Source organism: Bos indicus, chromosome 5 (genome assembly GCF_029378745.1).
Source record: "Bos indicus isolate NIAB-ARS_2022 breed Sahiwal x Tharparkar chromosome 5, NIAB-ARS_B.indTharparkar_mat_pri_1.0, whole genome shotgun sequence".
In the NCBI taxonomy this organism is placed as follows: Eukaryota; Metazoa; Chordata; class Mammalia; order Artiodactyla; family Bovidae; genus Bos; species Bos indicus.
In genome coordinates, this window is record NC_091764.1 from 100541241 (window position 1) to 100563085 (window position 21845).

At 38.5% G+C, this 21845-nt stretch overlaps 1 protein-coding gene across 2 annotated transcripts; it reads left to right on the top strand.

Annotated features, from left to right (window-relative positions):
- The first annotated feature begins 5009 nt into the window (after positions 1 to 5009).
- Positions 5010 to 21184, top strand: LOC139183206 (killer cell lectin-like receptor subfamily B member 1). Of its 2 annotated transcripts, XM_070790174.1 has the most exons (6): positions 5010 to 5326; positions 10198 to 10296; positions 11354 to 11428; positions 13230 to 13384; positions 13774 to 13889; positions 17519 to 21184. In XM_070790174.1, exons 1-6 carry the CDS (start codon positions 5242 to 5244, stop codon positions 17667 to 17669), a joined length of 681 nt encoding a protein of 226 aa, XP_070646275.1. In that variant the 5' UTR covers positions 5010 to 5241; the 3' UTR covers positions 17670 to 21184. The 2 variants fall into 2 exon arrangements, with proteins under 2 accessions (XP_070646275.1, XP_070646276.1); XM_070790175.1 differs by lacking the exon at positions 10198 to 10296 and having other exon boundaries at positions 5012 to 5326.
- The last annotated feature ends 661 nt before the right edge of the window (positions 21185 to 21845 follow it).

Consider the following 21845-nt stretch of genomic DNA (forward strand, 5'->3'; position numbering starts at 1 on the left):
ATTTGACATTTAGGTAAAGGCAAAACTATGGAAATGTTGAAAAGACATGTCAGAAGGGCCAAGGTGGAGCGATTGGGAGGGATGAATTGGGGAGGCCAGGGGATTTTTAAGACAGTGAAACTATACTCTGTGACTCTGTAATGATGGATTTAAAACTATTAGGTGGTGTTTTGGGGGATTCTCAAGAGCTCTAGTTCTTTATGTCTCAGCACAGAAAGAATCCAGTGAGAGGCAACGTGATAGATAAGAAGTGATTTATTAGAATAGGAGATTTGTGAGGCTAACAAGTGGGTGGATGAGAGGGTGCTGTGCCTGAGAACTTAGTGGGCTATAGTTTTATATTAATAATCAAAGGAAAAGTAGGGAGGGGGAAAATACCTCTTTTTTTCCTCATTCTTGAGTAGATGTCAAGCTTCCATAGTCAGCTCTGCCTTCATGTCAGGCTGGGGAGTTTTCTTGTCCCTACGTGGTTAAGCCAGGACAGTCATGGCACTATGGAAAAATTGTTTCAAGTCTCAGGACCATGAGGGTCTTTCACTTTGAATGTCACTTTTCCATTTTATTGTTTTTTTATATGTGCCGAGAGGTTGTCCTAGGGGGTCATTAACTTACTGAGCTCACTAGGTGGGATGTGGGTCTCATGCCATCGTTCTATTGTTTTGAGAGATGTCTCAATGCTTCTGTTTTGCAAGGTTTTGTTGCTAAACAACCCTGCTTGGTTTTGTAGTTAAGCAAACCTGCTTTTTTAAGCAATCATTAACATACAGGGGTTTCCCAGTCTCATACTTTTTTACTTACAATCCCCAGTGGGATTAACCATTTAATTACCTACTTTGTCCCCTTACTCTATCCCTATCAAATTCATATCATTATGAAAGTGAAAGTGTTAGTTGCTCAGTCGTGTCTGATTTTTTGCAACCCCATGGACAGTAGCCCACCAGGCTTCTCTGTCCAAGGAATTCTCCTGGCAAGAATATTGGAGTGGATAGCCATTCCCTTCTCCAGAGGCTCTTCCTGACCCAGGATTGAACCCCAGCCTCCTGCCTCACAGGCCGATTCTTTACTGTCTGAGCCAACAGGAAAGCCCAAGCTTGCCATAGCATATAGAACATAAAAAGTAAACCCTAATGTAGTCTATGGACTTCAGTTCATAATATTATAGCAAAATTTGTTCATCAGTTGTAACCAATAAAACAAACTAATGCAATGTGTTTAAAACAGGGGAAGCTGTGTATGAGGAAGAAATGCCTGTGGGAACTCTCTGCATTTCTGCTTTTCACCCCAATCTAAAACTGCTTTTTCTTTTTTCCATAAACCTAAAATGGAGTCTCTTAACTTAAAAGAGCAGTTGACTCTTAGTCAGCATTATCATTGTTTTTAACTCAGTGACTGCTCTCTGAGGAACTGCTCTCATCTTTAAACTAGAACTGGAAGTTAAACATGCGACATATACGGAGCTCTAGTGTGTTCTGTGTGACATGAGTTTATAGGTCAAAGATTATTTGCTGTCAGAATCCTTTAAACTTAAAGTGTAAGTCTGAAAAAGGCACTTTAGAAACCACTGGGGACAATGCTGAACAAATTAAAGCACTAAACCATCAAGAGAAAAAAAGAGGCTGAAATCTCTATTCTTTGCTTTGCTATGACCACAGAAATCTTTGAAGCAGAATTGTTATCCATCCAACTACCCTTGCTGAAGGGTAAATATAATCGGGACTTTCCTAGTTATTTAGTGGTTAACAATTCACCTCCCAATGCAGGGAAAGCAGGTTCAGTCACTGCTCAGGGAACTAACATCCCACATGCTGTGGGGCAACTAAACCCTCAGGCTGCAACTAGAGAATAGCCATGCCATAAAAAAAGACCCTGCATGCTGCAACTAAGTCTCACATAGCAGCTAAACTACCACCACCATAGAGCTTCTCCATCTTCAGCTGCAAATAATATAATTAATCTGATGGTGGTATCCATCTATAGAGTTGGGCTTCCCATGTGGTGCTTTGGTTAAGAATCCACCTGCCACTGCAGAAATTGTGGGTTCAGTCCCTGGGTGGGGAAGATCTCCTGGAGAAGGTATCTCTTGACTTAGGCAAACACCTGTCTAGAGCTTAAACAAGGGGCTTCCCTGGTAGCTCAGCTGGTGAAGACTTTGCCTGCAATGCATGAGACCCCAGTTCAATTTCTGGGTCAGGAAGATCCCCTAGAGAAGGGATGGGCTACCCACTCCATTATCCATGGGCTTTTTTTGGTGGCTCAGACAGTAAAGAATCCTCTTTCAATGCAAGAGATCTGGGTTAGATCCCTGGGTTGGGAAGATCCCTGAAGGAGGGCATGGCAACCCACTCCAGTATTCTTGCCTGGAGAATCCTCATGGACAGAAGAGCCTGGCAGGCTGCAGTCCATAGCATCACAAAAGAGTCAGACATGACTGAAAGACTAAGCGCAAAGTGTACACAAAGGGAAATATCAAGGCTGTCCAGGTCACCATATATATATACATCAATCTTGTTCAGAGGTACCTGGGCACAATAAGCAACACAGTGAATACTGTTTTCATCCACTCGAATTTAGACAAACTACCTACCCAGGAGCAGAGCTGCTGTTTGCGGTACAATGGCCAGCCTTGAGCAAAATTTATTTTAGCTTTTTTTTCCTCTGTATAACTTGGTTTTGTAGGTATTACAGGAGCAAAATGTGATGCGGTAGGCTGCAAAAGGAGCCTGGGTTTTGAGGTAGGAAACAGATGGTCAGTTTTGCTCCTTACTCATCCATAAATTCAAAAAAATCCAGTGCCTGGATAAGGCAAATATTAATGTATCAAATGAAATAATGTGAATTGAAGCATTTACCAATAACTTGAGCTTTCTGATTTCAATATACAGAAGGTTTAAGGATATAAAAAAGAAAGGCCAGCAGCGCCCCCTGGTAGGAACTGTTAGTGAATGAACTCAGATTTTTAAAAACATTAAACAACAAAAACCAACCCCAAAACAAAAACCAACCAGCCAACCAGACAACAACAACAAAAGCCTGCAAAGCAAAATACACTTGGGTTTTTGAAGCAACTACACAAGTTTCACTCTAGCAATCAATACTCCTTTTCTTTATGTGCGTGCATGCGTGGGTGCTCAGTTGTGTCCTACTCTTTGTGACCCCATGGACTATAGTACGCCCATCTCTGCTGTCCATGGGGATTCTCCAGGGAACAATAATGGAGCAGGTTGCCCTGCCCTTCTCCAGGGAATCTTCCCAAACCAAGGATTCAACCCACATCTGTTATGTCTTCTGAATTGGCAGGCAGATTCTTTACAATTGGCACCACCTGTGAAGCCCTAGACATAGGTTTATTCCATATCTTGGCAATTGTATAAGTATTGCTGCTACAAACATTGAGGGGTGCGTATCTTTTCAAATTAGTGTTTTTGTTTTTTTGTGACATATACCCAGGAATGGAATTGCTGGGTCGTATGGTAGTTCTAGTATACATATGCTAACAATATTAATCTTCCAAGTCACAAACATGGGATGTCTCTTCATTTAGTTATGTCTTCTTTAATTTCTTTAAATTCTACAGTTTTTAGTACAAGTTTTAATTAGGTTTTTTTCTGAAGTATTTTATTCTTTTTGATACTGTTGCCAATGAATTTCATTTTCTTTCCAAATCATTAATCAGTGTATAGCAACTGATTTCTGTGCATTGACTTTTTATTCTGAAACTTAGACAAATTCATTTATTAGTCTAATAGTTTGTGAGTGTGTGAGTCTGGAGTCTTGATGGTTTTCTACACATAAGGTTATGTCTTCTCTGAACAGATGTAATTTTGCTCCTTTTTTTTTCAACTTGGAGGACTTAACTTCTTTTCCATGTCTAATTGGTTTGGCTAGAACTTCCATACCTATGTTGAATAGGAGTGGTGAGAACAGACATTCTTGCTTGTTCTTGACCTCAGAAGAAAACCTTTTATTTATTTTTTTTTCACCACTGATTGTGCCATGGGCTTTTCATAAATGGTCTTTATTATGTTGAGGTATGTTAGTCACTCAGTTGTGTCTGACATTTTGTGATCCAATGGACTGTAGCCTGCCAGGTTCCTCTGGTCCATGAGGTGGTCCAGACAAGAATAATGGAGTGAGTAGCCATTCCCTTCTCCAGGGGCTCTTCTTGACCCAGGGACCAAACCCCTGTCTGCTGCATCTCCTGCTTTGGCTGGCGGCTTCTTTACCACTGAGCCACCTGAGGAGTCCATTTTATAAGTATACAATAGTAATTGCATAGTAAGGGTCTTCTGTCCTATAAGATGGTTGTCAAGATGGTTATAACAAATGAAAACATCCATCAGTATGTTTCACACTGCATATGCACAAATGAAGAGTCTCCTTTGGTTTATATTTCTGGCTGGTTTATACTTTTGAAGCTCACATAATTTTGCAAGCTTCTGGTTGAAGAGAATACTCCTTCCTCACTCAATTGTTTTTAACATGGCCATTGTGGACTTCTCGTGGTCATAATCACGCTTCCTAACTTGAAGTTAAACTTCAGTGCACTGAAAGCATGCTTTTAAGCTAAGAATAGTCTGGATCTTTGGCTCTTTGCTTTCTCTGTTGTATTATTCAGTGACCTTTTTCACATTTACAGCTCCTTTTCCCACATTTTGCAGCTCTTGTCAGGAGCACAAATATTTCAGGAAGATTTGAGAGCTTTAGAAAATTGTCCTACAGTTTTTTGTGTGTGTTAGTGTTTACTTTTTACAACATTGCGTTAAATATGGTTTATCTTGATTCTTGGGGGGTTTTTTGTTTGTTTGTTTGTTTTTATTTTGAGCCAAATTAGAGTACTTCATTTCCTTCACTTTGGTCCTGGCCCAGAAAAAGGTGTTGAAAAAAGATACTTACAAAGACAACAAACAATCTTTCCAGAATATTGTCAAACAATAGGCCAATTAACTAAACAAAGTAGATATTGAGTTGGCCAAAAAGTTCCTTTGGAATTTTCCATGTTATGGAAAACTTGAACGAACTTTTTGGCCAACCTAATGTTATATGTCTAAGTACACTGGACACCCAGTAAGTGGACTTCCTCACTAATTTATAGACAAAACCCACAACTACCATTGTGGGTAGGTGCTAGTATAAGAAAGAGCAAAACTTTTTAAACTGATCACTTCCTTCAGCTGATCTTGCCTCATAGAAGTTGGAGTTTTTCCTTTTATACGAGTAAAAGGAAGAATTCTTCTGTTTGCAATGGAGAGTCAGCTGGTATATGCTGATTTAAACTTACCCAGGGATTCTGGCATTGAAAGGTCATCACCCCCATCTCTTCTTCAGAGTAAGTGGCTTTAATTTTCCTTTTGGCATTTGTATATCTTCCAATAGTTAGATGTTCCTGTAAATTTGTGGCTTTAAATCATGACTTTGAAGATGAGCAGTTGTCATGTTTTAAGTTGATATAGCATGGCCTGTCTGTAGGTAATCACAGGTGTGGAAAAAAGTACATACCTTTAGATTTCTTTTTGAATATCATTCCTGTTATTGAACCTTGGCTAAAAGAACCTGAATAAATATTTTATAAGTATGAACAAAGGAGTATTTTTTATTTTATTTGGAAATAAAAGGAGTTTTTCTATTTTTTTTTTTTGTTTTATTTTTTGCCATCCCATGTGGGGAGCAGGATCTTTGTTCCCCAACCAAGGATGAAACCCGTGCTCCCTGCAGTGGAAGCACGGAGTCTTAACCACTGGACCAGCCAGGAAGTCCCTTTTTTGTTTTTATTTTTTAACAAAGAAATGTTTTTAGAAATATTTTGCTACCTTGTTGTAATAGTAACCTACTTTATTTCAAATCTCTCTGTAAAATACTGTGATTAAGTTCCAGTGCATTTGCACCCATGACATTCCTTTCAGAATACAAAGTGTTAATGATTAACACTTTGCTAATTAATTAACACAAAGTGTTAAAGATGTTAATGATGAACATCTTCCACTTTTCAAAGGGAAGAAAAAATGTTCCAAAAGAAAGTTATATTCAAGATCAAAGATGTGAATATACTCACAATCTGATGATTTTTAAATTGAAAAATGTATCAGTTTAGAAGGAGATAGGCCACAAGACACAGGAGAATGTCACTGATAAACCTATTTGATATTTGTTGAATTTGGTAATTTTCTGTGTGTCAGAGGAGCTAGTATTCTGAGTGAAGGAGATGAGGATTCTAACGTGAGGTAACAGGTGATGGATTCCATGGCTGAAAAGAAACTAGAAACTAAGTAGAAAAATGTATAAAATTATTATAATATAGTACTGCCTTCTGATGTCAAACCAAATTTACTAATATTGCAATTTTTATCCCACCTGATATTCATTCCTTTGTGTGCTTAGCAGGTGTGCTACATCCTTTCAGGATGACTTGGGATAATTTCAAACTATTCAGTTATCAACATTCTAAATTGGAGACTGAAAAGTCTTAGGGTTATCAAATAGTTTCACAATACCCTTCAAATGGCAGTTATGGAAAATTGGAGAATTTTGATAACTATAGTGACAGTTTGGTCAAACTATAGTTATTTTTTTATGGGAAACAGAAAAGCATTCCGTTCCCTATTCAAATCTAGCAAAAGTGGCGAGAAAGGAGGATGGTGTTGAAAGGAGATGTGGGAGGATGAATATAGAAAAAGCAAGATTTTCCTCAAAAGCTATGATCTAAGATCCCAAATCAATGGGGTCAGAAGATGTGTCTATTCTGCTTGTAATCATTATTCCTCAAAATATCATTATAAAAGTAAATCTGAAAAACAAAGCAGAATAAAGTCAGAACAAAATATGTGGTTACAAAACACTTGACTGCAAAAAAATGTATAACCTACAAGTTGAGAATTTTGTATTTGGTGGTTTTACCAAGGACCATAGCTGGGAAGGCAGCCTCTTAGATAACTCCGAGGAACTGTCCCCAAATGGTGAGGGAGAAACCAGGACATATAGGAGTTTTTGCTGGAAATAAAAAAATATATAGTTGACTACAAAAAGATGACTGCTAATCACAAAAACAGACATATCGAGTTAATGATTTTAGTGTTTACTTATGTGGGAGAAGATGCAAGAGTCTGGGCTTACTCAAATCATTCCCGTGACATGCATTTTAACTATCTACTGCTAGTATCCTGTTTTTCTTCACTCTGAATTCCACTCGGACTTCAACATCACGGCGGCTGCCCTGGCTAATGGGTTTATGGTCACAACATCTCTTGTTTATTGAAATGGCAGCTGACATTCTTTCTCCACAGATTGACCTGTTATTACATTTATTATGAAGCTACCCCTGAGCTCTTTGGCTGAACTGTTCAGGCTGTGGGAACTGTAGAGTAGTGATTACATCAAAGGCATTCAGGTAAACCGGAGATGTGAGTTGTGACCTATTTAGTTTATGGCCCAGCACTTGATTTCTTAAAAAAGTAGATAAGTGTTCACAAAATGCCTCTAGAGTTTACATATTCATCCAAAAATAAGCACCTGTACCAGGCATGCCCTGGTGCTGAGGTTAGGACAAGTGGAAAAAATAGTGGAAAAATATTTTCTCTGTTTGTGTTTATGTTATACTGCTAGGAAGACATACAAATAAACAAATAACTAAGTATATACATATATATGGGTTAGATAATATTAAATGCAATAGAGAAAATTTTATCTATATTTTTTACTCTCTCATATTCACCCCTCTGCTTTTTTTATTCTTTACTTATTTATTTATGGCTGCACTGGAACTTTGCTGCTGCCTGTGAACTTTGTTGAGTTGTGGACTATTCAAGGGCTAGTCGCTAGCTGTAGCGCACAGGCTTCTCATTGTGGTGGCTTTTCTTGTTGTAGAGCTCAGACTCGGTACCGGATGTGCACTGCTTAGTTGTTTCACGGCATATGGAATCTTCCCAGATCAGGGATAGAATCCCTGTCCCCTGCTTTGGCAGGTGGATTCTTAACCACTGGACCACTAGGAAAGTCCTGAGAAACTGTTTTTTATTTGTGCTGGAATTGAGAGTTAACTTCAGAGAGGGTATGATATCAAGTAGAAGAAGGCCTGCTTCACAAAATGACATCTGAGCCAAGACCTGAAAGAATTAAAGGACAAAGATATGTTTCCTTGGAGAAGAGCTTTTTAGAAAATGGACCAGGGCAAGTGCAAGTTCCCTGGGATGAGAACATTCCTGTCCTTTTGTAGGAGGAGCACATACATTGGGTGTGAAATGATGGACCATATCTGTGTTGAAAGCAGCAGGAGATAAAGTCAGAGATGTAATGGGAAATGGATTGAACAGGAATTTGTAGACTGTTTTACAGATGTACAGTCTTAAATCTGCTTGAGAGAAGGCCAAGAAAAGGTTTGCAGCAATGGAGTGAGATGATTTGGCATACTATTTTTTTTTAACTTTATGTATTTATTTATTTATTTTTGGCTGCACTGGGTCTTCGTGGCAGTCCAAGGGTTTCTCATTGTCACAGAGCGTGGGCTCTGGGCTCATGGACTTCATTAGTCGCAGAATGCAGTCTCGGCAATTGGGGCTTGTGGGCTCTAGAGCATGGGCTCAGTAATTGTGGCAGAATCTTCCCAGACCAGGGATTGAATCTGAGTCCCCTACATTAGCAGGGAGATTCTTATCCACAGCACCATCAGGGAAGTCCTTGGCATATTGTTTATATTCAAACAAAAAATAGCCCTGCGTGGGTATTTCCAGATGACTAAAGGAGGAGAAGGGGAGAACAGGATGAGATGGTTGGATGGCATCACCAACTCAATGGACATGAGTTTGGGTAAACTCCAGGAGTTGGTGATGGACAGGGAGACCTGGCATACTGAGGTTCATGGATTCGCAAAGAGTCGGACACGACTGAGCGACTGAACTGAAGTGAACTAAAAATTTACCTGGCATCTTCAATTTGTTGTAACTTTGTTAGTTCTAAAGTCATGTAGTGTTGCAGAAAAACAACTCAGAAGAGTCATAAGACCCTCCTCTCAATTCCATAAATTTTAAATGAACAGTTATTATGTACCAGAGTCCATGTCTAGAAGAAGTTTTTCATATAACCCTTTCCAAAACCTCACAAAGTAACTATTATTTTATGTTTCACAGGTGAGGAAGTTGTATTTTATGAAGGTTATAGGCTTAAAGTAACATACTCAAATACAAATCTGTTACATTTGAGAGCCTTTGCTCTTAACCACTGCTGTTCTTCAGTAATAAATGATAAGATAGTGACTATATGAAACTTTCTCCATTTTTCAAAATTTCAAGACAGGAAAGAATAAGGAAGAAAAGAGACAGAAAGGTAAAATACCATACAGCTGTCAGGAAAGTTCACCTAGGACTGTCTCAGGCTCACTAAGTTTAGCTACTGTGTCACACAGGATCGCATTAGAAGTTCTAGGTCAATATTCTCCAGTGTGCTTTCTCTCATTTTCAGATTACCCCTAGGACCTTGGAGCTCCTCTAGGTGTTATCTTTTCTCTCTCTCCTCCACATGATTATCCAGGTGTCACTATCTAAAATTTAATCCATTCTGTTTCCTACCTTAATCTTTTATCACATTTAGCTATCTTAAATTCCATCTCCACAAGGATGTTTTAGAAAGGGCTAACTCTTAGACAAATGTCACCGTCCTAACAGGAGAGTTCGGTAGTAGTTGGCTGAAAACTGGGTCACACAACTCAGTCACCTGGGGGAGTGTAAAAAACTAAAGTAGAAATAAATGGACTTACAGGTCACTCTGGAACATTTTTTTAAATCAATTAATTAATTTTATTTATTTTTGGCTATGCTGGATCTTTGTTGCTGCGTGGGCTTTCCCTAGTTGTAGTGAACAACTCTTTAGTTGCTTCTCATTGCAGTGGTTTCTCTTGTTGTGGAGCATAGTCTCTAGGGTGCTTGAGTTTCAATACTTGTGGCCCACGGCTTAGTTACCCTGCCACGTCAGGTGGGGTCTTCCTGGAATAGGGATTGAACCTGTGTCCCCTGCATTAGCAGGAAGATCCTTAACCACTGGACCACCAGGGAAGTCCTTAGGACCCTACTTTAAGATAACTGATAAATGTTCTTTCTTGCCCCTAACCCCCAACCTGAATCTTGCTCTTTCTTATGTGATCCAAACAGCCTTTGCTTTTTGTACCAGATGAACTCAACTGAGTTAACCAAGCATGTTTTCTTAATGTCTCAGATCTTTGTCAGGGTCCACGTTGGCATAACTTTCCCCTGAAATTTAGTTGTGCTGTGATTATACTTCTTGCCTTGACTGTGACTGGGTTGAGTGTTTCAGGTAAGTGATGCAAGATCATTTATTTCTTGTTCTACTTATTCTCCTTCTGCCATAAATAGTAAAATATGTTAAACAGCTTTGGCCACCCCAAACTTAGCGGAAGACTGATGAAATAAAAACAGTTACGAAACAGTGCTCTAATAGTGCCCAGACCATATCCACTTTGCAAACCATAGGCTTTCATATTTCTCTTTCTAATTGTTCTGAGAATCTTCATAGGGGATTTACATGTGCTCCAAGAACTTTTTAAAAAATTGTAATTATGATAAAAGCTTGATAATAACAAAGAAAATAAGTTTACAATTGCTTAGAGTTTCTTTTTTTTTTTTTTTAATGTGGACAATTTTTAAAGTCTATTGAATTTGTTACAATACTGCTTCTGCTGTTTTTATGTTCTGGGTTTGTTGTTGTTGTTGTTTTGTTTTGTTTTTTGGCCCCAAGGCATATGGGATCTCAGCTCCCCCACCAGGGATCGAACCAGCATCCTCTGCATTGGAAGGTGAAGTCTTAACCACTGGACTTCCTGGGACATCCCTACAGTTTCTTAGGTGCCTACTAAATTCCAGATTGTCGTAGGCAATGTCTCCCATAGGACAGACACAATTATACTCATTCTGAAAATGGAACATGTAGACAGGAGTGTAAGCAATTTAAGAATTTAAATAACACCTGAGAGTTTACTTATATAGTGGGTGTGTGCACGCTAAGTCACTTCAGTCATGTCTGACTCTTAGAAATCTTAGGGACCATAGCCCTCCAGGCTCCTCTGTTCTCTCCAGGCAAGAATACTGGAGTGGGTTGCCATTCCCTTCTCCAGATTACTTATACATTAGATGCAAGTAACTCAGTGTTTCTCTGTGTTTACTTACATGTTGTTTATGTTGTCTTCTAAGCAGACCCACTGTTACTAAATTGCTATTGCTCTTATCTTCTGTTCATTTCAAGCTTGTTGAGATAGTACTGAGACGACAATTCCCTGAAGTGATAAATATAGCATATGCATTTCATTGCACCTTTCAGCATTTTATCTTCTTAACGGTGTTTCTTTATTTACCAGTGATATTCATAAGACAAAACACATCAGTAGAAAAAACCAGCATGGATGCTCAAGAGAACCGGAAGGAAGCAACAGGTATATTTTGTGGCTTGAATTTTCTAAGACTAATGGCTAAAATTCGAAGTTATCATTGTATTACTTTCCTTAAAGCTCATTACAACCCATATGTTAAGATTAGTCTTATCACTCTGATTTTATGTTTGGCAGAGCTGAGGCATGGAAAGGTTAAGCAACTCATTTGGGGTCATACATGTGCTAAGGGGTGACACTGAGAATTGTACTTCAGTGGTCTATCATCATAGCCTATCATCTTAACTACCAGATAATACTGCCTTATGAGTACTCAGGCTAGGAGAGTCAATAATTATTAGTCAAAATCCAAGCTATAAAGTAAAATATACATTAAGTGAGCTATTTGGTGATTTTAATATGTCAAGCAACTAACCTTTGACTAAAGCTAATGAATAGAACACAAACATGTAATGAATTCTTTAATATTTATTGTATTAATCATTAAGATATTGATCTTGTCTTTATACTTACTAAGCAGTGTGTGTTAATACTCCATTGTTGACAGACTGTAGCAGAATGTGGTCATTTTTTATATATATTTGTACAGAAGAGAAATTTTAAGAAAATGAGAATATCCCTCTAAAAAATGCTATCAAATAGATCTTATTATTATTAGGCAAATATATAATTTAGCAGTTAGAAATTTTCTAATAATTTCTCTCCATGATATTTGCCATTAATTGTGAGTATGAATTATTATTTGCTTTTCATTTTACATGTTGTTTCAAGTAGACTTTTTTTTAAGAGCGTTTGATATAGTTGTCCATGGAGTAGGAAGAGCAATGATAAGGAATTTAAGGAATCTCAAAAAAGAGTTTGGCTCTATCACCACCTGCTTGTGTGGACTTGAACAAGTTATTCTGTCTCTCAGTGTTTTAGCTGGTCACTAAGAATTGATGCTTTTGAACTGTGGTGTTGGAGAAGACTCTTGAGAGTCCCTCGGACTGCAAGAAGATCCAACCAGTCCATTCTGAAGGAGATCAGCCCTGGGATTTCTTTGGAAGGAATGATGCTAAAGCTGAAACTCCAGTACTTTGGCCACCTCATGCGAAGAGTTGACTCATTGGAAAAGACTTTGATGCTGGGAGGGACTGGGGGCAGGAGGAGAAGGGGACGACAGAGGATGAGATGGCTGGATGGCATCACTGACTCAATGGACATGAGTCTGAGTGAACTTCAGGAGTTGGTGATGGACAGGGAGGCCTGGCGTGCTGCAATTCATGGGGTTGCAAAGAGTCAGACATGTCTGAGCGACTGAACTGAACTGAACAGCAGAATGAACAGTGGTCTCAAAACCCTCAGTTATATTAAATTCATGAATTGTTCTCACAGTGATGATCAAAGACTTTCCTGAATTTATAATGACTTGTATGAGATCCAACCAGTCCATCCTAAAGGAAGTCAATCCTGAATATTCATTGAAAGAACTGATGTTGAAGCTGAAACTTCAATACTTTGTCCACCTGATGTGAAGAGCTGACTCATTTAAAAAGACCTTGGTGCTGGGAAAGTTTGAAGGCGGGAGAAGAAGGGGACAACAAAGGATAAGATGGTTGAATGCCATCACCAACTCAATGGGCATGAGTTTGAGTAAACTCCAGGAGTTGTTGATGGACAGGGAGGCCTGGCCTGCTGCAGTCCATGGGGTCACAAAGAGTTGGACACTACTGAGCGACTGAACTGAACTGAATTGTGTATGTGTTATTAGTGTTAGTAGGGTGGGGACAGGTTAGAAATATAACATTCATTTCTTTTCTTCCTCTTTCTTATTTTATTTTTATTTTCCCTCTTCTTCTTACTTTAGAGAGACCAGTTCTGTTAACGTGTCCAATGCACTGGAAACGAATCCGAGATAAATGCTTATATTTTAGTGAAACTTCCAAACCTTGGAATGATAGTCTAGCTGACTGTTCCACAAGAGAATCCAGTCTACTGCTTATTCAAGATCAGGAAGAATTGGTAAATAATTAATAAGTAAAATATTTTAATACAATTCAGCACTGGCTTCTAACCATATCAAGATTTTTGTGCTCTAGTCTTGAAGGTTCTATGCAGATAGAAGTATTAACCTTGACTTCAAGGAGCTCACAATCTGAGAGACTAAATGGACATATAAGCAAAATAAATATTATTTAATGAATACAAAAATATAAATATAAATATTTGGGTATATAAATGAACGGAATAGAAATATTACAAGTAAGGAATAATTAACTCCAATGGGTATAGGAAAGGCATCATAGAGAAAGTAATACTTGAACTGGGTTTCAGAGGATGAATAGAAGAATGCAAACCAGCAATAGATAAAGGGATTCAATACTCAGTCATTTCTTCTGTTTCATTTACAGAGACTCATGCAAAACCTGATAAACAAAGAAGGAATTCTGTTTTGGATTGGATTAAATTTTACATTATCAGGGAAGAGCTGGAAGTGGATAAATGGTTCCTTTTTAAATTCTAATATGTGAGTATTAGATAAGCTAATTTGAATATTCAATTTGTATCAGGTTTGCAAGGCAAGATAGTAACACTGCTATTGAAAACTGAGATTTATAGTTTTAATTTAGTTTAGAAATTTTCAAAAGAAGCAGTATAGTCTGAGAAGAAGAATGATTTTTGAAGTTATTTGAAGGATTCATATTGATGTATGACAAAACCAATACAATGTTTTAAAGTAATTAGCCTTAATTAAAATAAATAAATGAAAAAAAATTTTTTTAATTTTTTAAAGAAAATCTCCATATATGAAAAGACATCACTCTTTGTCACAATGTATATTTTTAATTACAATGGAGTTTTAAGAAACAGGGGATAGACCAACTCCTTTGGGAGGGACACCAAAAAAAATTTTTTTAATAACAAAATTTAAAAATAAAGAAATTTTTAGCTGGATGCTATTGGACAAAGAATTTTTGTTGCAATATTATTAAAACAAAGAATTTAAGTAGAACTTTTCAAACTATGGGACCAAATAAGTAGGCCACATCCAGCATTGAAATAATGAATATGAGAAGAAAAAAGTATAGTAAATATCAGATTGTGGAATCCAGGCATTCGAGAGAATTGGCCAACTTGTGACAAATATTGTAGCCTATTTTAATCAGTGGTGTAGAAAGAGAGTTGTTTGAGGAGATGCAATGAAACTGCATAAGCTGCGAAAGAGCTTTTTGCTATTTTTAAAATTTTTTTATTTATTTATTTATTTTTGTCTGTGCTGGGTCTTTATCACTACTCAGACTTTTCTCTAGTTGCTCAGAGTAGGGGCTACTCTGTAGTTGTAGCATGTGGGCTTCTCATTGTAGTGGCTTCTCTTGTTGCAGAGCACAGGCTCTGTAAAAAAATTTTGATGAGCTTTTCAGAACAGATGATATCTTGTTATGATTTTTGAGTCTGTGAATGATATATTTACATTTGTATAAAGGATAGTTAAAATTGATTTTTTTTATCATTCAAAAAAATAAGACATTAAAATTGAAGACATAGGAGTGGGTAAAAATTTATATAAAATAGAGTAATAATTTGTTATGTAGAAAATTACAAAAAATTGAGAGACATGTTGCTTTAATTAGCAAATTTTTATGTTGCTTCACCCATGTTCTAAAATATAATATTTTTAAATACAGTACTTTAAAAAGAATATCACTTTAAAATAAAGGGTCCTGGACAAGAATAAATGTATGAAAAGGCAAATATATTTTGTTACATAAAATCTATTCTGATTTTTATTTGTTTTCCAGGAATTATATTCTATACTTTATTTACACATAAATGCAATTCTGATATTAACTTATTTCTATTTTTCTGAACATAGAAAAACGTTAATTTCGGTTTCTGCTTGGGTATGTTTCTTATTGGGCCATTATGTTTATTCTATTAAGCTTTATGATAAAATTGGAAATCTCTGAAGTGTCTATGAGCAGAAATATAGGCATAGTTGATGAACTAAATTCAATTAGCATTCTATTCTCTTCTGAAGACTGAAAGGATGCTTTGGTTAAGACAGTAATCAGGTAACCCTGAAAGGTATCATATGATAGTAGAAAGAGTAGCAGTTAGACTCGCTTTTCTTTAGTTCTCTACCCTGGTTTTCAAGTAATGAAAAACATAAACAGGAATAATTTTTTTCACTGCTTTGGGGATTAAAGAATATAACACTAAAGAACTAGGCAGAGATCTGGTCAAAGAAGGCCTGAGAAGTCACTGAGGGTCTTTTGAAAAAGGGCTTGGTCAAATGAGCATTCAAAAAGTTATCTTGAAATCTGAAGAAGGGGACCAGAAGGGTGAAAGAGATAAAACACAGGGGACTTTTGCTATTACTCACTTGAAAGAAGTGCTGATGTGACTAGACTGTCAGGCCCTAGGAGGGAATAAGGTGGACTTCTCAGGGCCAAGGGGCTTTATGAAGAAACGGAACAAAGTAACAAAGAAAATCTGTGATGGAGCCCTGCCCACTGTACCACTTCACTTTCAATTTAGGACAAGCAGGTGAACGTCTTGCGCATATCCCATCCTAGCACGCCAGTTCTGCATTGCCATCCCATTCTTTGACTGCTTCTCACACCACATCTGCAATGAGCCACAACACTCCTGCATCTTTGGAACTAATAGTACATTGATCACAGCAGACACTCGTGTACTGTTTGGAATCGGAAAGAAAGGAACCTTCCACTGCATACAACATGAACTGAACCTCCTTTTCTGGCCACATTCAAATTCTGCAGAGCCTGTGTATCTGTACTTACTTACTACATTTCCTGAGCACATACTCTGTTTAAGCCTGATCACACTTCTATAGGTATCGTCTCAATGCCTCCCCAAATACTAGGTCGTTATATCCTAAATATTTAAGAAAATCAAAATTCCATGAAAGCAATAAGTTTTTCATGTGATATGTTAATAGGAGATTCAGTTTCCAATTTTCAAAGCTTCATTTTGTATATCTCATGATGACATTTATGTTTAGAATGCTTTGCTTCCAGTGAAGATGAACTTGCAAGTTCCAGATGGTTGATTAGCTTTCTTTTAAAAGTGTATATTTATGACTGACTGTGTAGTTATCACTGTTCAGTTGCTAAGTCGTGTCCAACCCTTTCTGACCCCCATGGACTGCAGCTCCCCAGGGTCCTCTGTCCTCCAGTGTCTCCCAGTTTGCTCAAATTCATGTCCTTTTGAGTCAGTGATGCTATCTAACCATCTCATCCTCTGCCTCCCCCTTCTCCTTTAGCCTCAGCCTTTCCCAGCATCAGGGTCTTTTCCAATGAGTTGGCTTTTCCCATCAGGTGGTCAAAGTATTGGAGCATAAGTCCTTCCAAAGCCTCAGCATCAGTCCTTCCAAGGAATATTCAGGGTTGATTTCTTTTAGGATTGACTGGTTTGATTTGCATGCAGTCCAAGGGACTCTCAAGAATCTTCTCCAGCACCACGATTTGAAAGCATCAATTCTTCGGCACTTACTCTCTTTATGGTATAAATTTCACATCAGTACATGAGTAATGGAAAAGCCATAGATTTGACTATACTGACATTTGCTGGCAAAGTGATGTCTTTGCTTTTGAATATGCTGTCTAGGTTTGTCATAGATTTCCTTCCAAGGAGCAAGTGGAAAAAAAATGAAAGGGAAAGTGTTAGTCCCTCCGTCCATGACTCTTTCCCATGCTATGGATGTATCCCTCCAGGTTCCTCTGTCCATGGAAATGGAATTCTCCAGACAAGAATACCGGAGTGGGTAGCCATTCCCAGGAGCAAGTGTCTTTTAATTTCACGTCTTCAGTCATTGTCTGCAAAGATTTTGGAGCCCAAGCAAACAAAGTCTGTCACTGCTTACATTTTTTCCCCTGCTATTTGCCATGAAGTGATGGAACTGGATGCTAAAATCTTAGCTTTTGAATGTTGAGTTTCAAGCCAACTTTTCACTGTCCTCTTTCACCCTCTTTCAGAGGCTTTTTACTTCCTCTTCACTTTCTGCCATTAGACTGTTTATTTACCCAATGCTTCTCGTTGTTTCCTGAAAGTTATAGAAAACACTGGCTGGATGAGGAGAATTGTGTGAGAAAATCATGAACACTAAAGAGAGTCTTTTCTTTTTCTCCACAGATTACCCATTTTTGGTGATGCTAAAGAAGACTGCTGTGTTTACATATCAAAGACACAATGTATTTCTGATTACTGTGCTGCAAAAAATAGATGGATCTGCCAAAAAGAACTAAAACCTGTCAGAAACAAAGGAATATATTCTTCCAATTGACTAGACATCCCCTTCCATCTCTTTAATTTCCATTTCAGATCTCTGTCATTTTAACTGCATATATTGTCATAGTGGCTCCATGCACATTTTGTGGTACAAAGTGAACACACACTGAGAATTCTAATTTTTGTGAATTTTACAAAAGTTCATGTCTAACCTCCTCATTAAATAACTGAGAAAACATACACCTAAAGAAAAGATGTCTCAGGGCAGGTGCTCAGGAGTCAGATAGGTGGATCATATGGTAGTTCTATTTTTCAGTTTTTTAAGGAACTGCCATACCGTTCTCCATAGTGGCTGTATCAATTTACATTCCCACCAGTAGTGCAGGAGGTTTCCCTTTCCTCCACACACTCTCCAGCTTCTCCTGTTTGTAGATTTTGTTCATGATGGTCACTCTGACGGGTGTGTTAGCTTTGACATAAATACACAACCATATGTAAAATGAATAGCTAGTGGGAAGCTGCTATATAGTACAGAGAACTGAGCTCGGTGCTCTGTGATGACCTAGAAGAGTCTGATGGGGAGGGGGGCAGACAGGAGGCCCAGGGGGGAGAGGATATATATACATATATATCAGTTCAGTTCAGTTACTCAGTCGTGTCCGACTCTTCGCCACCCCATGAATCACAGCATGCCAGGCCTCCCTGTCCATCACCAACTCCCGGAGTTCACTCAGACTCACGTCCATTGAGTCAGTGATGCCATCCAGCCACCTCATCCTCTGTCGTCCCCTTATCCTCCTGCCACCAATCCCTCCCAGCATCAGAGTATTTTCCAATTAGTCAACTCTTTGCATGAGATGGCCAAAGTACTGGAGTTTCAGCTTCAGCATCATTCCCTCCAAAGAAATCCCAGGGCTGATCTCCTTCAGAATGGACTGGTTGGATCTCCTTGCAGTCCAAGGGACTCTCAAGAGTCTTCTCCAACACCACAGTTCAAAAGCATCAATTCTTTGGCTCTCAGCCTTCTTCACAGTCCAACTCTCACATCCATACATGACCACTGGTAAAACCATAGCCTTGACTAGACGAACCTTTGTTGGCAAAGTAATGTCTCTGCTTTTGAATATGCTATCTAGGTTGGTCATAACTTTCCTTCCAAGGAGTAAGCATCTTTTAATTTCATGGCTGCAGTCACCATCTGCAGTGATTTTTGGAGCCCAAAAAATAAAGTCTGACACTGTTTCCCCATCTATTTCCCATGAAGTGATGGGATATATTAATAGCTGATTCACTTCATTGTACAGCAGAAGCTAACACAACATTGGAAAATAATACTCTAATGAAAAGTCTCATTTTAAGAGACAGTGATGCACTATGGATAAAAGCCCAAACCGGCTAAGGGGAATGATTTCTAATCCAGCAGCTTTCATCCATCCCCCTCTGTGCCTTATCTCATCTCCAAAAAGTTTTAGTCAATATTTCTAAAGTCTTCTGCTTATTCCACAGCCTCTATTTTTTGCTTTTATATTTTGTGGTAGAGCATTGACTAAAATCAATTCTCTGGACTCTTATATCAGAGATCCATTACTAAAGGAATTTGGGGAAGGGAACTTAACTCTTCCCCATCATTGCAAAGTTCTTTTCATTTTAGTTTTATCCTTGCTTTTTTTTAAATTAAATTTTATTGGAGTGTAATAGCTTTATAATCTTGTGTTAGTTTCTCAGTTCAGTTCAGTTCCTCAGCCATGTCTGACTCTTTGCAAAGCCATGGACTGCAGCACACCAGGATTCCCTGTCCATCACCAACTCCCGGAGTTTACTCAAACTCATGTCCATCAAGTCAGTGATGCCATCCAACCATCTCATCCTCTGTTGTCCCCTTCTCCTCCTGCTTCCAACCTTTCCCAGCATCATGGTTTTTTTCAGTGAGTCAGTTCTTCATATCAGATGGCCAAAGTATTGTGACTTCAGCTTCAGCGTCAGTCCTTCCAGTGAATATTCAGGACTGATTACCTTTGGGATTGACTGGTTTCATCTTGCAGTCCAAGGGACTCTCAAGAATCTTCTCCAACACCACAGATCAAAAGCATCAATTCTTTGGTGCTCAGCTTTCTTTATAGTCCAGCTGTCACATCCCATACATGACTACTGGAAAAACCATAGCTTTGACTAGACAGAATTTTGTTGGCAAAGTAACCTCTCTGCTTTTTCATATGCTTTCAAGGTTCATCATAGCTTTTCTTCCAAGGGGCATGAATCTTTTAATTTCATGGCTGCAGTCATCATCTGCAGTGATTTGGGAGCCCAGGAAAATAAAGTCTCTTACTGCTTCCATTGTTTCCCCATCTATTTTCCATGAAGTGATGGGACTAGATGCCATGATCTTTGTTTTCTGAATGTTCAGTTAAGTCAACTTTTTCACTCTCCTCTTTCACTTTTGTCAAGAGGCTCTTTAGTTCTTCTTCACTTTTTGCCATAAGGCTGAGGTCATCTGCATATCTGAGGTTACTGATATTTCTTCTTGCAATCTTGATTCCAGCTTTTGCTTCATCCAGCTCAGCATTTTGCATGATGTAATCTGTACATAAGTTAAATAAGCTGGGTGACAATATACAGCCTTGACGTACTCCTTTCCCAATTTGGAATCAGTCCATTGTTCCATGACCAGTTCTAACTGTTGCTTCTTTTTTTTTTTTAATTTTATTTTATTTTTAAACTTTACAATATTGTATTGGTTTTGCCAAATATTGAAGTGAATCCGCCACAGGTATACATGTGTTCCCCATCCCAAACCGTCCTCCCTCCTCCCTCCCCATACCATCCCTCTGGGTCGTCCCAGTGCACCAGCCCCAAGCATCCAGTATCGTGCATCGAACCTGGACTGGTGACTCGTTTCATACATGATATTCTACATGTTTCAATGCCATTCTCCCAAATCTTCCCACCCTCTCCCTCTCCCACAGAGTCCATAAGACTGTTCCATACATCAGTGTCTCTTTTGCTGTCTCTTACACTGGGTTATTGTTACCATCTTTCTAAATTCCATATATATGCGTTAGTATACTGTATTGGTGTTTTTCTTTCTGGCTTACTTCACTCTGTATAATAGGCTCCACTGTTGCTTCTTGACCTGCATACAGATTTCACAGGAGGCAGGTCAGGTGGTCTGGTATTCTAATGTCTTTCAGAATTTTTGTTGTGATCCACACAGTCAAAGGCTTTGGCATAGTCAATGTTGGGAAGCATAGTACAAAATAGCCGTATTAGGAGAAAGTCCTTGGGAAAATGGTGAAGGGCCAGAAGTATCCAGCTTTGTGTACTGCGGACAGAAAAACATCTCCTGCCTTTGGTTATGCTCATCGCCAAGATTTAATAATAAATAGGGATGTTACTTGAGAAAAGGGGTTGTGGGATAAGCACATGAGTCACTTAGAGCACGCTGTCCTTGAAATGTTTTTACTGATTATGTGTTAACCCCGTATGCGCTCTGCTGGCCATATACTTTAAGCTGTTTGTTCCTGCTTCTATAAAAAGGCTTGACTGCAGAAATAAACTTGTCAGTCCTTGCAAGAGACTGTCTGAGTGTCATTCTTTCAGGTTCATTGCTTCCAAGCCCCAGGGAGAAAAATGCCCAACAAGTGGCGCCCGAACAGGGACTTGAAAGGAAGACTGAACAAAGCGACGAGCCCCTGCAGAAAGAGGTAAGCAGGATAGGACAACATAGCAGTAAAATTCCTTTCATTTCTATAATGCATCATTTTTTGAACAAGACGGTGTTAATGTTTCAAGAGATCAGTTGAATGACTGCTATCATATACTATTGGAACATAATCCATGGTTCCTTGAGGACGGGACACTTGATGTATGGAAAAGGGTTAAAAATAATGTTTTGTGAGCATATCGGCAGGGAGTTCAGATTCCTCCTCAGTGGTGGGTTACCTGGTCACTCATACGGGCTGTCATAGAACAAATTGAAGGACATAATGTTGATTTGGAGGTAGAGACTATTCGGTCTTTGCATGAATACGAGCTTAATGAACAAGACATGCAAGGTGCTTTGAAATGCAAGAATGTCATACTCAATCAAACACAAACCCTGGAAAAACAACTTGAGGATGTATCTATTAAGGATGTGCCAAAACCAAAACCGCTTAAGGCGGAAGTCATTTCATTCAGCAGACAACCCAAATCTGAGGCTTTTCCTCCTGCTCCGTCTGTAACTGCTGTTGCT

Coding starts and splice junctions, on each gene's coding strand:
- LOC139183206 (XM_070790174.1), top strand. CDS start 5,242: ATGGAGAGTCAGCTGGTATATGCTGATTTAAACTTACCCAGGGATTCT. Junction 11,429..13,229: donor GAACCGGAAGGAAGCAACAG/GTATATTTTGTG, acceptor TTCTTACTTTAG/AGAGACCAGTTCTGTTAACG. Junction 13,385..13,773: donor TTCAAGATCAGGAAGAATTG/GTAAATAATTAA, acceptor TTTCATTTACAG/AGACTCATGCAAAACCTGAT.